This window comes from Solea senegalensis, linkage group LG4 (assembly GCF_019176455.1).
Source record: "Solea senegalensis isolate Sse05_10M linkage group LG4, IFAPA_SoseM_1, whole genome shotgun sequence".
NCBI lineage: Eukaryota > Metazoa > Chordata > Actinopteri > Pleuronectiformes > Soleidae > Solea > Solea senegalensis.
This window is the reverse complement of record NC_058024.1, coordinates 22,924,302-22,939,400: the sequence shown is the minus strand read 5'-3', so window position 1 is coordinate 22,939,400 and position 15,099 is coordinate 22,924,302. Positions and strand designations below refer to the sequence as shown.

Below are 15,099 nucleotides of genomic sequence, written 5' to 3'. Positions count from 1 at the left end.
CTTGAAGGGTGGGATTCTTTTTCTTTAATATACTACAAACTAAAACTCGCAGTTTAGTGACAGTATAATTTTTGCTTTTGGCTCCGACACAAGGGCTCTCTTTTTCTGGTGTTAAGTATTTTTCATTTTTTAATATTTATTTTTAAAGACTTATTTGTGTGCACATAATATCAGCATGTATGCACGATTATATAATGAAAAAAACTTTTTTTTTTTTTTCTTTACCAGGATAAATGTACATTTACTTGCTAATTCATCCCATGCAGTTTTCTAAAACAAAGCCAGATTACAGAGGATCTAACGGCGCCACATGGAGCCTTAAAGACTGGGATACAAAATGTGAACCTTGTTAGGAAGTATGATGCTGCCAATCACCTCCCCACCAGGTTCCTTCTTCCTCTCATATAGAGCAGAATGTCATCGCCTGAGCTTAAGTCTTTGCTAATTAAGGTCACAGCGAAAGTAATGAAATTAACAGAGCACAAGAAAGTAAAAAGAAGCCCATTGGGGGTCTTTGCCAAATGGCATTGGAGCCAGAGCTGCCGTCCCCCAGCAAAAAGCTCTGAAAACCTACACAGGAAATCAAACAGTAATGTCTCAGGGCCATGAGCTGAGGTCTCCTGGAGGAACAAATCATTTTCTCAACAAGGCCAAAGAGAGATTACTGGACACAGTATAGGAATGCACAGCGGACATTTTTATGTGCCCCAGGGAAGTTTCCCAATTTTCAGGATGAGGCTCGGCAGCAAATATTGTGTAAAAGTTTAGTGATGTAGAGGACACCACAGAGGAGAGAAGAGCTGTAAAGACTGAGAGAAAACTAATGTGAGCTTAACTAAAAAAACTATATGAACGAAACTTCTGATTTTTATTTTTCTGGTCTATGTAAATGAATGTTATTTTATCCCTACTACTGTGAGCAATGTGAATTAACCATAAATAAATACCATACAGTTCATTTAAAAAACTTACAAAGATCTGTGTTAAAATAAAACAAAAAACATACTAAACTGTGTTATAGTCCACTGACATTTAGTACATCGTAAGTAAACACATTTTTCCAAATGAGGCCTTTTTAAGTCCAAAAATGAAATTGAGTATTTCCTGTAAGGAGCAATTTTCTTTCTGGGAACAGCAGAGCATTATTTTGCTTGGCATTAATTTCAGATATTCCTCCATACTGAGGGTTGGTAATGTGGCACAGTAGCAAAGCTTTTTATACTGAGACTACATATTCCCCAAGGAGGGAATGACTGACGATGCAGAAATAAGCCCATTAGTAGAAAATAGGGAACAACATTTGAAGTTGTTTTTTTTGTCGGCTATAGGACAGGAGCTCCACCCCACTGTTTGGACAACAGTGTTCACATTTTCACTTGGTGGCAAAAAAACACATTTCTGATTTGTAACAGTGAGGGAACATGTTTATTGTCTTTTGTGGTTGTGGAAAAAAAAAAAAAACCCCGCACACAATTAAAACAAATGAATATTTCAGTGGTGAAGCACATCAAGAGCATAAAATGTGAAATGTTCTGGCGTTAAGTAGCATAGGCTAATGGCGATTTTTAAACTAGCAGACCATGGTCGGTGTCTCTCATTCATCACTGGGGGAGAACACGGACTGTGCTAAACGTAATTACTGTTGCACATTATGTGGGCTATTCCTGTATTGTAATAAAATTAGCCAGAAATGCTTTTTGTCTTTTCTAATGCCGCTCCATGGTAACCAGTGGACGGCCGTAATGCAACACACTGCACTGATCTGTGCCAGCTGTCAGAGTTTGACAACCTTAGCTGCCAAGGCAAATTGAAGGAAAGTACATTTCTTTCAATAAACTATTATGACTCTGACCTGCTCATCCATTGCAAAATTTAACATGGACATAATAAAGCTTGAGATGTTCTGATTTGCTCTACACCCGCTCATTCTACACTCCGCTTTATTATCGGGGAAATGAAACAATTGCTTATAATCACCAAGACAAAGATCTCTCCCCCCCAGTTCCTGACATGTTTTTATATTTTCTAAACCACAAAAATAAATTGTATGATTACCAGTGATTAATGCAGACAAATGGTTGACAAAAAAATATACTAACTAAATTACTATATAAGTTCAACCTGCATTAAGTGGTATTATGACATCAATAAAATTTGATATTACATGGTTTTAAAAGCACACTGAGCCAAAGATGGCAGTGATTTCTGTGCTTGACTGTTTTTGTTTTTGTTATTTTTATTTGGCTTCAATCACGGACGTGCAAACTTGTGTCTCCTGACCGATTTGTCCTGCAGAATTACTGCTGGACCTCAGAGTTTTTAAGGACTTAGTCATTATTTGACGTCAGTGAACCCGCAGCAACATTTGTTGTTTGGTGGATAACCTATCAGGCGAAATAACTTCAATTTATGAAATTACATGGTTAATTAAATCCTGATTACAGCTGAAATTACTCTGTAAACTGTCTGCCCCCCCCCTTGGCAGTTCACCTAGTCAAGACCAAACTAAATGAGGACAAGTTTGGAGTTTGAATACCCTAATGCCATAAATGTTCAGAATCATTTTATTGCCTGTTAACATTGTTATTGGTTCTTTTGCGACAACAGTTGCCATTGTGTGTTAAGGTCAAGAGGTCTGTAAATTACGCTTGTTTATTGTAGCAAATGGATGGCAGCTTATTGCCATCCATGGATTTCTGTCCATAGGTTATTTTCCCCATTAAAACCTTTGCGACTAATCTTCCCCACTGAGAACACTTGTCTCTCCTTGAGGTATTGCAAGGAATCAGCAGTGAGCGATAAATAAATGGCCTTTGGATAAAACACTGACCCTCTTGTCAAGTTACATTCCCACTCAAGAGCAGCAGCAGTCCACATGTCAACTCATTCTCTTCTCATTTCCTCTGCTCTCTTTGCTGAGACACTTGTGTCTAATGAAGTAGAGGGACTGTCGTCCCTGTGTGTTGTTTTCCCTGTGGACAGCAGGCCAGTGTCCACTACTGGGATTCATTACAGGACTAAATCTATGAATGAAGTGTCCACCGCGAAAAGCAAGCGCACATCTGCCCGGGAGAAGAAATAGGCATCCAAGGGACCCCCTCCAGACTAAATTGGATTGCCAATACAGCCCACAGACGTTTGAGAAGTCGAGAAAAAAAACAATGGAGCAGAAAATAAATACTCCAAAGCCACAGTGATGACTCCACTTTGTAAACTAACGCAGTATTGATCGCCATCTTTTTTCGTTTGTTTAGAAAAGCCTCATCCTTGCTAATAGCTGTCTGAGAGTGTAATCTCTCCCTTGTCCTCCCCCTCTTCTCCTCCCCATCCACATTCCCTATTATGTGGTTTCTTTCAGTGTGCCTCAAATAGTTTAGGTTCAGTGTCGCACTGGGGTACAGGGCATGGGACTAGGGACCAATTGTTTGCTAATGTTGACACCTGCCAGAGCAGGCTTGGTCTATTTGGGGCCCGCCAAGCTGCAAACTGGATGCTCCCCCTCTTTAGCAAGATTAAGTGTGGGTTGCTGGGGTCACAAATCACTGGACTCCCTCTGATGTTGTGAGGCACAGAGCCAGAGAGTGAGCGGACTAAAAGGGAAAGCTGCAGAGGGAGGAACAGAGGAGGGAAGGAGGATAAAGAGTGACAGTCTATTGTTTGGTGAAAAGGAGAGGAATAATGTATCTTCTTGAGTGTGCTTAAGCAGTGTGTCCCGTCCAAAGGAATCAACAGTGAGTCCACGTCCCTCTGTCTTGCTTTGGGGCGCATAAACGGTCGGGATTATTTGAAATATTTGTTTAAAATTATGCATTAAAGAGAAAACGTCAATTGAGTAACTCAGTTTGTGCACTCTCTATATTCATATATCAGCACTTTTTATTTTACTTTTGAAACGCTTCTGATTCAGACTAAATATAAGAATAAATAAACATGAAATGATATGTAATTTATATATTTTTTGACAGATGAAGTGCAAAGGCCAAGGGAAAAGCAGCAGACCAGCATGACCATGACAGACAGTGCTCAGCTCCTCCTCCTCCTCCCCTTTCTTTTTGCAGATGTACATTAATGCAGAAAAAGGCAGCGGCTCTTTGCCGCTGCAGAAGCTCCATCTCCCTTTAAAACCCGCTGCTGTCCAGCCTGATCGTGTCAGTTTGAAGGCCCCTATTCAAAAGTATTCATGCATCTGCCTTTGAGGCACAATAGCAGCTAGTTTATAAACTGTCTGCCCGGGCACCCAAAGGCTTTAGTTCTTATTGTTTTCGGCCCCTTAATAAACTTTTTGGAGGAGTTCATCAACCTGCCTGAATAGCCCATGCAGCAAGTCTCAAAAACAGAAAATAACAGAAGGGCCTTTTCTCCTCCCTCTTCTTTCTCTCGTCCTTTTCTAGTGGCTGTTCTTTTAACAATGGTGAGAGTAGGCTGTCACAGAGCAGGCAGACATCACAAGGCCTTTTTTGTGCCAATACAAGGAAAAAAAAGAAGAAGAGAGTGCAAGTGAATCTGCATTGAAAAAAAAGTATATATAAAAAGTTGTATTTTTCACATTTGCATGGAAGATAAAGGCCATGCACTCAGGCAGCATAATATATTTTCATAAAATGAAATGTGTGTGTGTATAAGATTTATAATCATGTTTAAAAAAATGTAATTAATGTTTCTTGTAAAGACCAATTTTCGACTTCAGATATGTGTTTGTGATGTGGCCACAGTAAAGTAAACGCTTTTACACTGTGCCACATAAGTCAAAAACTGAATTATATGAAATTATTGGTTTTTCTGCTTCGTTGAAAAATTGCCTGACACCTGTTAGACGAGCTGCAGAGAAGAAGTGACGGGATGCAATAAAATGTCACTTTGGCTGTAAGCCATTAATCCACTGTCATACCTTTAAACTCTGTGGGGGGAGAAAAAAAATTAGCTAAACTTAAAACTCTTTAATAGATGTCTGCTCTAATTAATTTCATACCCAATTAAAACAAGGCTACATGGGGCAGACCTGCCTCTTTAGCCCGCTGCATGCAACTTAGAAATAAAAGCCCGCATGCAGTCCAATTCAACAGAAAACATCATCCAACCAGGCTGCACTCTCCCCTCCACCACCACCACCACCACCATCTGACCCAGAAAGGACTCATTGGCTGCCCCCGCTGCAACCACCTACTGTTTCCCACCAATGCACTCGGTGTGTTCTAACACCCTAATTAGATGTGACAAGTTCAACGAGCTGGTTTCAGGGGAGGAAAAGCTGGTCAGGTTATGATTTCCGAGTCAGACTCACAGGGGAATCCGTGGACAGCTGATTCCTGTCAGCCTCATTCATCTTCTTCCAGCCAATTAACCATCAGCAGCGCCAACAGCGCGCATGCAGGGAGGCGTCATTTTAAAAGTGGGGGAACGTGAATGTTTGAGGCTGACCCCACCCCCACCACCACCACCACCACCACAACAACAACAATAAAATATAAACATCATTGTATACTATTATTAGTCACAACTTAGTTTAAATATTACAGGTTTAATATGGTCCTAAAACGTATGATAGGGGCAGCATTTTCTGGATTAATCTGCATTCCCCCCCTCAAAAAATAACTCTGTTTGAACAACCACGAAATGTAGAATTATAGGTTATTAATGTGATCCATGGAACGTGATATTTAGATTAAAATCTTTTTAGATAAACTCCACCAAGAAAAAAAAGCTAAATCAGCCACATATGCTTTTACCAGTGAACCCACACCTGTTGGCATGAACCTGAGAGAGGAAGACTGTGACTTCTATATTTATTTACTTATGTTGGACTTCAGTGGTGCAGACAGAGCGCGGGATCCCGGAGCCCCAGAGTGAAAATTGGCGAAATAAAACGCAGACAGAGACGCAGACGCGCTGAAGAAAACCCTACTGTTGTGACAGGATACCTGGAGGGCAACACTTCCTCTTTAATTTGTCTCGTATGGTTTGAGACCCCCAACCAGACATCCAGTCCTTGGAGTTTACATAAGCCTTTTAATTCTCGATGCCTGAATTATATGCTATAATTAAATATCATATCATATGTATTTTTTTTTTTTTGGTTGTAGAGGCATCTGTTGTTATCACATTAATATTTACATCATCTAAAATGGGCATTTGTGAGGAGGATAACGTGCACGCGAAACAAAGGGCACCTATGGGTTTACAGCTTATATTCTGATGTTTCGAGCAGGAAATGTTAACCTTGAAATGCTACTATCTGCGTGTAACAATGTGTGATCATAACCCCATAAATGGGGTGGAGGAGCGAGGGGGGGGGGGAGAAATTGAATCCTTTTAAGTTATTAAGCAGGAAAGGATTATAAACTCGTCTTTATAAATGAGCTAGAAATCCCCATGTCTTCCTCTGTACACTTTTTAAATTTCCCACAAGAAGCTGGAGAGGAAAGATTGCTCCTTTTCAAGAGCCCCACAAGAGATGGAAAAAGCCTTTTTTTTTTTTGCGCCCAGATAGGGAGTCGTCCCACATGCTAAGCGCCACTTTAATTAATAGACAGCCTTGAGAGGTATCACTGTCAGCCGGGATAATGGCGGCACAGCCACTGTTTGTGCTTCCATGAATATTTTCTGATGTGATCAAAGTCAAAAATGCCAGCACAAAATGAATTTAAGCCTACACCATTTTTTATTTTTGTTGGGGAGGGGGTGGATTTTATTTAGCCTAATGCTGTCGACACTGACACCTCTCTCCATAAGACTACACAAGCTTTAAGTGCTCTCCTTTAAAACTTGATGTGCTCTTCATTACTCCTGAACAGCGGGTTTCGTGTTGTCCCGCTGCACAGTTCGCTCGTGTTACCTGCGAATTTGTCACACGGATCGAATATTGCGATTAATGGCGCCATTAAATTTGATTTATAAAACATATTTTATTTCATTTTTTTTTAAGGGAATTGCTGCAGTATTGCTGACCATCATCTCCTTTTTCTTACAAATAATAGAAACACAAAGCGTGTTGCAATAAGCTATATAAAGATATACTTATTTAATTAAAATATAGTCACGCGGGGAAACAAAAAAAGTAGCCTAACAGAGAAATAAATGATAATTTTATTTATTTTGAATTTAGTGTGTCAAAAAACCCCAAACCCTACAGTTCTGCTCAATTACTTAACTAAAATTGGAATTTGTCACAGCATTTTAGACGTATGTAGGCCTCTAACAGAGAGAGCGTTTAATCAAGTTAGTCGTTACCAAGCAACAGCCATAGTAGGCTGTATACTGGATTACCTGCTATTGATGTTAATGGGACTTATGTCGGAGTGTACACTGTAATCTGACATAACTCACTTTGATTAGATTGACACCATTTTTACTGTTTAATGCCCGGGTCAGAGTTGGCTAATAGTGTGATTAACGAACGGATTTAGTGTTTATTTTTGAGCATTTTTTTATATGTATATATATATATTAATCTGAAACGTTGCATTTGATTTTTAAATCTTTACTAAACTGTTACCATATCGAACCATAAAATTATGAGACCTATATTTATTTTTTGTTATTATTTTAATGTATCGATCATGTCCTGCATCCTGTCCCCTTCATATTAATATATATAGATATATATATAAAAAAAATGCCTCCCGATATAAATTCCAGTGAAATATGGCTTGAGTGGCTGCGGGGACAGGAGGAGGTTAATCCGAGTTTAATGCAGTGAAGCACAGCGCAGGGTCTGGTCTATGATGGGTATGTTATCTCTGCCCAACATTTGGGTCTCCCTCAATTTCCACCCCGCCAAATAGCTGCGAGAAAGTGCAGATGGAGTCACTCTCAATGCCCGAGGAAAAAACGTTATTAATAGCTAAATAACTTGCCCATACTTTCACTGAATCTCTCGCACACACACTGTTCCAGATGGATTTGTTTGAAGTGGTCTCTCGCTTCATTCCCCTGTCCTTCTCATTCAGCACGGATTTAGACCCGAAATATAGTTACATTGTATTACCATACACTTAAAGTGCGCGTGCGTGCGCGTGTGTGTGTGTGTCCGTTAGTGAGGGCCCACGTGTGTTTGTGACGTTGAAAAGATGGAGGGGCGCATTTCTGTCCTTACCTTTAATCACTTAATATTAATTAAAATAATTGGCAATATGAGCAATAAACTTATGATATGAACGCGTCATTTCTTGTATAAATTTGAAAACATTCGCAGATAAACAATACACCGATGCATAAAGTGATTCATATTTTCTCCAAATATTTCTGAAACAATTAAGTATATAGCTAATAATTTATTAACCTAACAGTAACCTCATCCTCTTCTCCTCTCTTCCTCCTGACCGGAGTCCCCTGGTTTGTCTGTCACACGTCTCCATCGTTCTGTCACTTTCCCTCCCCTGGTGCTCGGGAATAATCCCACGTGGCATCTGTTTAATTAGGGTTGAAGAACTCAGGTAAGACTGCGATTTGCTCAAGTGTCCATCTCCTGTCTCATGTCTGTGTCTGTCCCGTGTCTCATCTGCCGCTCAGGTTGAAAGCATCCATGTGGCAGCTCAGCTCGTCGCGGAACAGCTGCTTCAAATTCTCCCTCTTCGAGTGTGGCGCAAAACAAAAGGATGTCCAAGTTTGTCCAAGAAGCCTTTCCCCGATTCTTTGCGCGTATAAAAACTTTGGCACAGAGTGTTTGGGTGGAGCAGGATGTGCGCGCGGTGATCACCAACGATTACCCAACAATATCAAAAGATAAACTATTTTCAGCGCATTAACCCTGGGTTTGCGTCACCTCCCACTGCATCCTTCTTGAGAAATTACAGTTCAAAATAAATTTGACAAATCTGCATTAATAAAGCCAGAGCTGGGATAAATCCGTCGTGTACACGCACTGAGAAAATACACAGACCTAATAAACAAACAGATAAATATATAAAATCTTAAAAGCTGGATAAGTAAACGAAAAAAAATCTCATGAATTTAGTGCCCAGGGCGAACCCACTGTGAGCTGCGCTCTGAGATGAAAGTGGAAAAAAGAGAAAGAAATAAAAGGCTCTGTTTAATCTGTTTTAAAAGCCTTCTCCACATAAGAGCTGCGCCTCAGACGCGCAGAGTGAGCGGCTGATTGGGGATAAATACATTTCTCACTGTGCCTGCGAGCTATTACACCCGGCACGAACACAGCCACCTATTCAGCAGCCATCGTCCCCACTTTCATTTAAGTATTAACCTTATTAAAATGCCAACCGGATGCAGGTAAAACTGTCAACTGCAGTAATACTCCCACATAATTCCGTCCCGACTTAAACATAAATAGCAGAGAGAAAAACGTTGTGGGGATTTATTTGCACCAACAAAATAATAATAATAATAATAATGTCATATTTTATATTATAAGTCATTTATCCAGTACAATATTTTACTGAGCGGCTCAAAAAACACCATGTTGTTCATTTGTCACCAGCGCGCTTCACTAACTGCGTGCAACACTGGCGCTATTTGCGACAAAAAAAAGGTGAACTTTTTCTCCAAACACAAAAGTGTGGTGTGACAGAAAAAAGGGGAGACCGTTTTCACGCTATCAAGCGATTCTTCTCAGACGCCATTATCCAAAATTACAAAACTATCTACCAGCGGGGCGCACTGAATAATTCATCTTCTTTTATGTCTCCTCTTGCCCTTTGTCCAAACTTTTCTCTCTCTCTCTTTTTGACCCGCTTTTTTTCAACGTGAATGGACGCGTCCACATTCTCCTCTTTTCGGTTGCCATTTTTTCCCCTCTCTCTCTCTGGGATTTACTTTTGTACCTCGGACTCTGAACTTTAGAAAAGCGTCAAAGAAGGGGAGTTTTTTTTTTGTTTGTTTTTGCCTGTGAAGTCCAAATTCAAGTTTGAATTTTTTGGGGGGGCAGTCTCCTTTTGAAGGTGTGTGCGTGTGTGTGTGCGCGCGCGCGCGCGAGCGCGTGTGTGTGGACTATCTCTAAACACATCTATGATAATCCGAATATTTGAATGTCTGTAAGGATGTGCGCACTTTTCACTCCACATGACCAAAAAAAAACCATCCAAATAGTCTAAATAATAACAACAATAAAACAATAAACACATGTTTCTCCGCTTTTAAATAAATGCAGAATAAAAAAAAAATCGTCCTATAATGTCAAAAACATCAATTATGTTCCACTCATTTATAGTCAAATAATAATAAAAGAAAGAACATGCCGCAGAATGTGAAAGCCACATGACACAACGAAAAGCATCTTATGGATTTTGTTTTGTTTTTTTAGATATAAAAGCTCGTGAAATCATCACTGACAGCGAATACCTGCGTCAAAAAGGCTTTATTCCCCCCTCCTCGCAGCATCGCTAATACATCCAATAATAATATGGACATTGATTTCCTCTTAAACTGACAAGTGGTGAAATGTCAGCGCCCTGACATCGATTGTGAAATGGGTCAAACTGTCAGCTGTCGTTTAGGGCTCGTTAAAGGGAGTGAATGGATGAGGAAGGAATTCGCTACACAAATTAATTTTCTGCAGTTAAATACCTTCTGCCAAAGGCTCATAAATAATTGAGTAAATGATCAACTGCTGGCTCGGAGTTAAAAAACAAAACAAAAAAAGAGGCAGGAATAAATTCTCCATTTAGCTTTTTTCCCCAAGAGGAACGTGAAGAAGGAATTAAGCATTTCCCTGCTGAAGTTTACTTTATAATATAATAACAATCTGCGATGCTCATAATGAGTTACTTTCAGACATATACATATATATAGATATATATATATATATATAGGCCTATATATAAATACAAAAGGGCCATATTACTATCTGTTAACTTACATTTATCACCGAGGATGCCATCGATGCTATGCTTTGTTTTCTTTTCTCCATCTTCATCCTTCTTATCACAGTCATCCTCGTCATCTTTTTTGCCAAATCGGGCCCTCAATACGCGGCTGATGGAGCTCACTAATGGCAACAAAGAGGTAAATGGGTGATTAGCCCCTTAAAACCCATAGAAATAAACCTCACAACAAAGATAGTAGCACAGGTAAAGCTTTACATGAGTTCAGCTGCGTTGAAATAATAATAAATAAAATAAATTATAGAACAAAATGAGCAATATTTATGTATCAATACAACAACATAGAGAGAACCACACTTCTTGCTTCTTGCTCCACTGACACATTAATTATACTAATAATAATTATTATTATGATCAGTAATTGGGGTTTAAAACAGGTTGGATTGACAGTGAAGTTCATTCATGGCTGACGCTGCAGTGTTCGCTGGTAATAATGGGGGGGGGAAGGAAAAAGTGCAGCTTACCAGATGAAGCCTCACCTGAAGGAACTGTGCTTCTGTCGCACACCCCGTCCTTCAGCAGCTTATCCCGGATCTCCCAGCTGAACATACCCGGGTTCTCTCTCTTGTACTCCTCGATCCGCTTCTCCACGTCAGGAGTTGCCACCTGCTTTAGGTTCGAAAAGGTGTGAAGGAGGGGAGTGAGAAAAAGGGGGTGAAGAGAGGAAGAAAATGCACTTTTAATTAAAAAGGATTGGCAAAACAAGACGGTAATATAAAACAAATCTGCAGAATAAATGTAATAGTTGTGTAAAATTGTTACATAGGAATATTGCCACGATCACTTTAGTGGAGGCACAATGAACACCAGTGGAAAAGCATGTGGAATATTATATTATAATATATATATATATATTATATAATATTATTTATCGTTGCACGCTGTAAATGAAAATCAATTATTACTGGCTCTGACCTATCAATGTCTTTTAATGTATTATTATGATTATTATTAGTTTTATCAATTCTGTAATATGATGGATATTGAAACATTTTTTAATAACTAAAATGTGTTATTATGGAAACTAGATGGGTCTTATAACAATAATAATAGTTATTATAACAATAAAAAAGAAAAAGAAAAAATATGAATGATTATTATTATTATTCTTGTTGAGGAGCTTTAACACGTTTTTGTGTGTGTATTTTTTTCTCGCACCATCAGACTGATGGTTCGAGTTCCTCAGGTGTCATGTGCCTCACCCTCGCGCTGCTGTGACCCTATGACACTGTGTCACACTCGCTCGTGCAGGGCCGCCACTCACCCTGGGTTTGCTGCCTCCTATGGCTCCCGGACGGATGGATCCAGTCTCCTGGTACCGGCACAGGATCTTGGACACGCATCCGTGGGAAACTCGCAGCTGTCGCGAGATCACGCAGGGTCGGATGCCGTGGTGGGCCATCTCCACTATCTTGTGTCGGATGTGATTTGGCAGCGGCCTCCCGTTGATGAACACTCCGCCAAGCTGGTTCACTCGTCCCTGGCCCAGAGGCGTAGAGACTGCGCCACAACAGACAACAACAACAAAAAAACAACCACACATCATGATCATCTTTATTCACGTGGAGCTGTCACGTTGTCTCATGTGTGATGTTTTGCGACAGACTTCTAGCAGGACGCGTGAGAGCAACGAGAGCCAAATTCATCCAGCGTCAGTCTGGAGGACGAGATGAATCCGAGGACACTCCAGGACGCAGTTTCACATTCGAGAGACACTAAACACGCTGACACTTCCCACCTTGATTATTCCTAGTCATGCTGTACAAATATTGATGTGATCCTTTGAGCCGTCTCTCTGCTCTGTGTGTTATTGCCATTTGCAGCAACAGGACACTTGAGCAAATCCCGCAGCTCGAGTCACTTGCGAGCTACGTGGTTTTTGCGCGTTTCGCTCCAGAGCACTTGAGCACGAACGAGGCGTAATGGGAAAACTGCTCCCATAAATGCATGCAAATACAAAGTGATCTTTTTTACGCCCATATGTCCAGACGTCTTGAGTGCGGTGGGTATACAAGTTTATTTAAAAAAGAAAGAAAATTACCAATTAAATCGCTTCTGTGCGCGCGCGCGTGTTCGTGTGTGCGTATGAATAACAATCGAGGCAGCAAAAGAGCCCCTTAAACTATAAAGTAGGTCTTATATTATCATATCATCAAAATTATAATAATGGTAAATCATTGATGGGTGGTGTCTAATAACATTTTAAAATAAATGAGAAAAGGCCCTGCATTTAGTAAATCAATTATTCTGCCATTTAAAAAAAATTGCATCAATTATTAAAGATATAAATACAAATATTACATATTACTATTATATAAAAACAGGGATTATTGAGACAATCGGTTAAATACAAGATTTGATTATTTATTTATTTATTTATGAGACTGAAACATAAATAAATAAATTGCAAAAACCTGTAAGATGCTGCCTTTTTTTGGAAAAATAAAATAAAAATTAAAGTTGTAAAGTTAAATCATCGCTGACTGGAGGTCGTGTTGGTTCACTGCATGTCGCCGGAAACAAAGTGACCTCGAACACAAACACACGGTGACACACGAGTTCTGTCACACACACACACACACACGATCGCGCGCGCGCAGGACAAGTTCAAACATCATACTGTCATGTGTCTTACCTTCCAGTGGGAACCCGGTTCGGGGGTAGTTCTGTCCCGGCGCAGGGCGCATCATCCGAGGCATCGTTCCTGGCAAAGTAGCCATCATGTAGCTACACACACACACACACACACACACACACACAAACACCACTCTGTCCAAACAATGTCCAAGTCAAAACACGGGGTGTCTTCAAAATGCGCTCAAAAGAAAAAAAGAAGAAGAAAAAAAGAGACGCTCTGTTTTCTGTCAAATCCCAATCCCAGGCGGAGACACTGGATAAACCCTTCTTCCACCGGGGGGAAATAAAAGTGTTGCTCTCCTCCGGTGCGATGAATGTACCAAGAAAAAAATTAAATAAATCAAGATATTTGAAAAAAGCCTTCTGCGCAAAAGAAGCTGCACAATGTGGAGGAGTTGCACCAAAAGTTGTGAGTCTGAATTTGGAAAGATTGCAATGTTATTCTTTTCTCTGGATGTGGATGGGGTTCAGTGTAATGTCTGACGGCGGAGGACAAGTAGTTTAAGTGGCCAACTTTTCCTGCATGTCGTAGGAGGAGACAGGCGCGCGCTCCCATAGGCTCACTGGCCTTTCTTTTATGGATGAAAGAGAGTGGGTTTAGCCAGGAGCGCGCGGACCAATCACAGCCGCGCATTCCACTTTTAATTCACTGCTGCCTCCCTAATAAGACCCTTCACTCACACACACACACACAGGGCACGCGCACACGCACGCGCGCGCACACACACATCACAACCTGTTCAAAATGTTACATCTAAATATTAATGCATTTTTCAAAATGTGGAGTTCATACCTGTGGAAACCTGTGCTTTTAGGATGTTAGGTTTTCTTTCTTTTCTTTTTTTTTCTTTCTTTTCTTTCTTTCTTTCTTTCTTTCTACCTACTTAAAGTAAATAATTGTTCAATGTAATTATAAAAGCGAAAACAGATAAAAATGAAATTGTATTTAGGCAAATAATAAATTGAAATGTCGTGGTTTTCTTTAACAAATAATAGAATAAATGAACGAAAATCCACACATTTTCTGTCAAACCTGACCACATGCACGTGCAGCCACTTCGCGTGGAAAAACAAAACAAAACAAAAAAAATCACACCATCTATAATCGGAGGCAGGAATTTATGGCGTCGTGTGTGAATGGACAAAGCAGTGTGGTGAAAGTTACAGACTGTTGCCTTGTTAACCTTTTCAATTAAGTAAATGTGCGCAGCGTGAGCATCTTAATCGCTCCCACAGCTTTTGTGCCATAATTACAACAGTGGATCGACCCGCTGCTGATGACAACAGGTCGACTTGCCCCGGAGAACACACGAGTAATTGCTGAAAGGTAATTGTTAAAAAACGACGCGCCACCATTAGGCTGGAGTAAAAAAAGAGCACATATGGCAGAAAAGAAGAGGTGCATGTGTCAACTCTGTGGGCCCACCGTGCATATAAAATTGTCACAATTGCCGTGGAAAACACTCCTGGTGGAAGGCAATTTCACAAATAATTTTAGCAACAATTAGGGAGTGTGGAGGGGTGAAATGGCGATTTCACATGCAGATGTGCCGGTGGGAAGGATCTAGTGCCCTGCCGAATAGCTGTGACCCTCACTCTCCCGCTTTGCTTTGCTTCACATGGGACA

General features: G+C 40.3%; 1 protein-coding gene across 2 annotated transcripts in view; it reads right to left on the bottom strand.

Annotated features, from left to right (window-relative positions):
• The window catches only part of pax7a (paired box 7a), a 46,533-nt gene extending 32,441 nt beyond the window's left edge, over window positions 1-14,092 (bottom strand). The window contains exons 1-4 of one of the 2 annotated variants that reach the window (XM_044024738.1): window positions 13,471-14,092; window positions 12,100-12,335; window positions 11,300-11,444; window positions 10,811-10,939 (exon numbers count right to left, since the gene is read on the bottom strand). In XM_044024738.1, the coding sequence (XP_043880673.1) occupies window positions 10,811-10,939; window positions 11,300-11,444; window positions 12,100-12,335; window positions 13,471-13,558 (598 nt within the window). In that variant the 5' untranslated portion in view covers window positions 13,559-14,092. The remainder of the gene's footprint in view (window positions 1-10,810; window positions 10,940-11,299; window positions 11,445-12,099; window positions 12,336-13,470) is intronic. The other variant, XM_044024739.1, reaches the window with a different exon arrangement.
• Window positions 14,093-15,099: the final 1,007 nt, after the last annotated feature.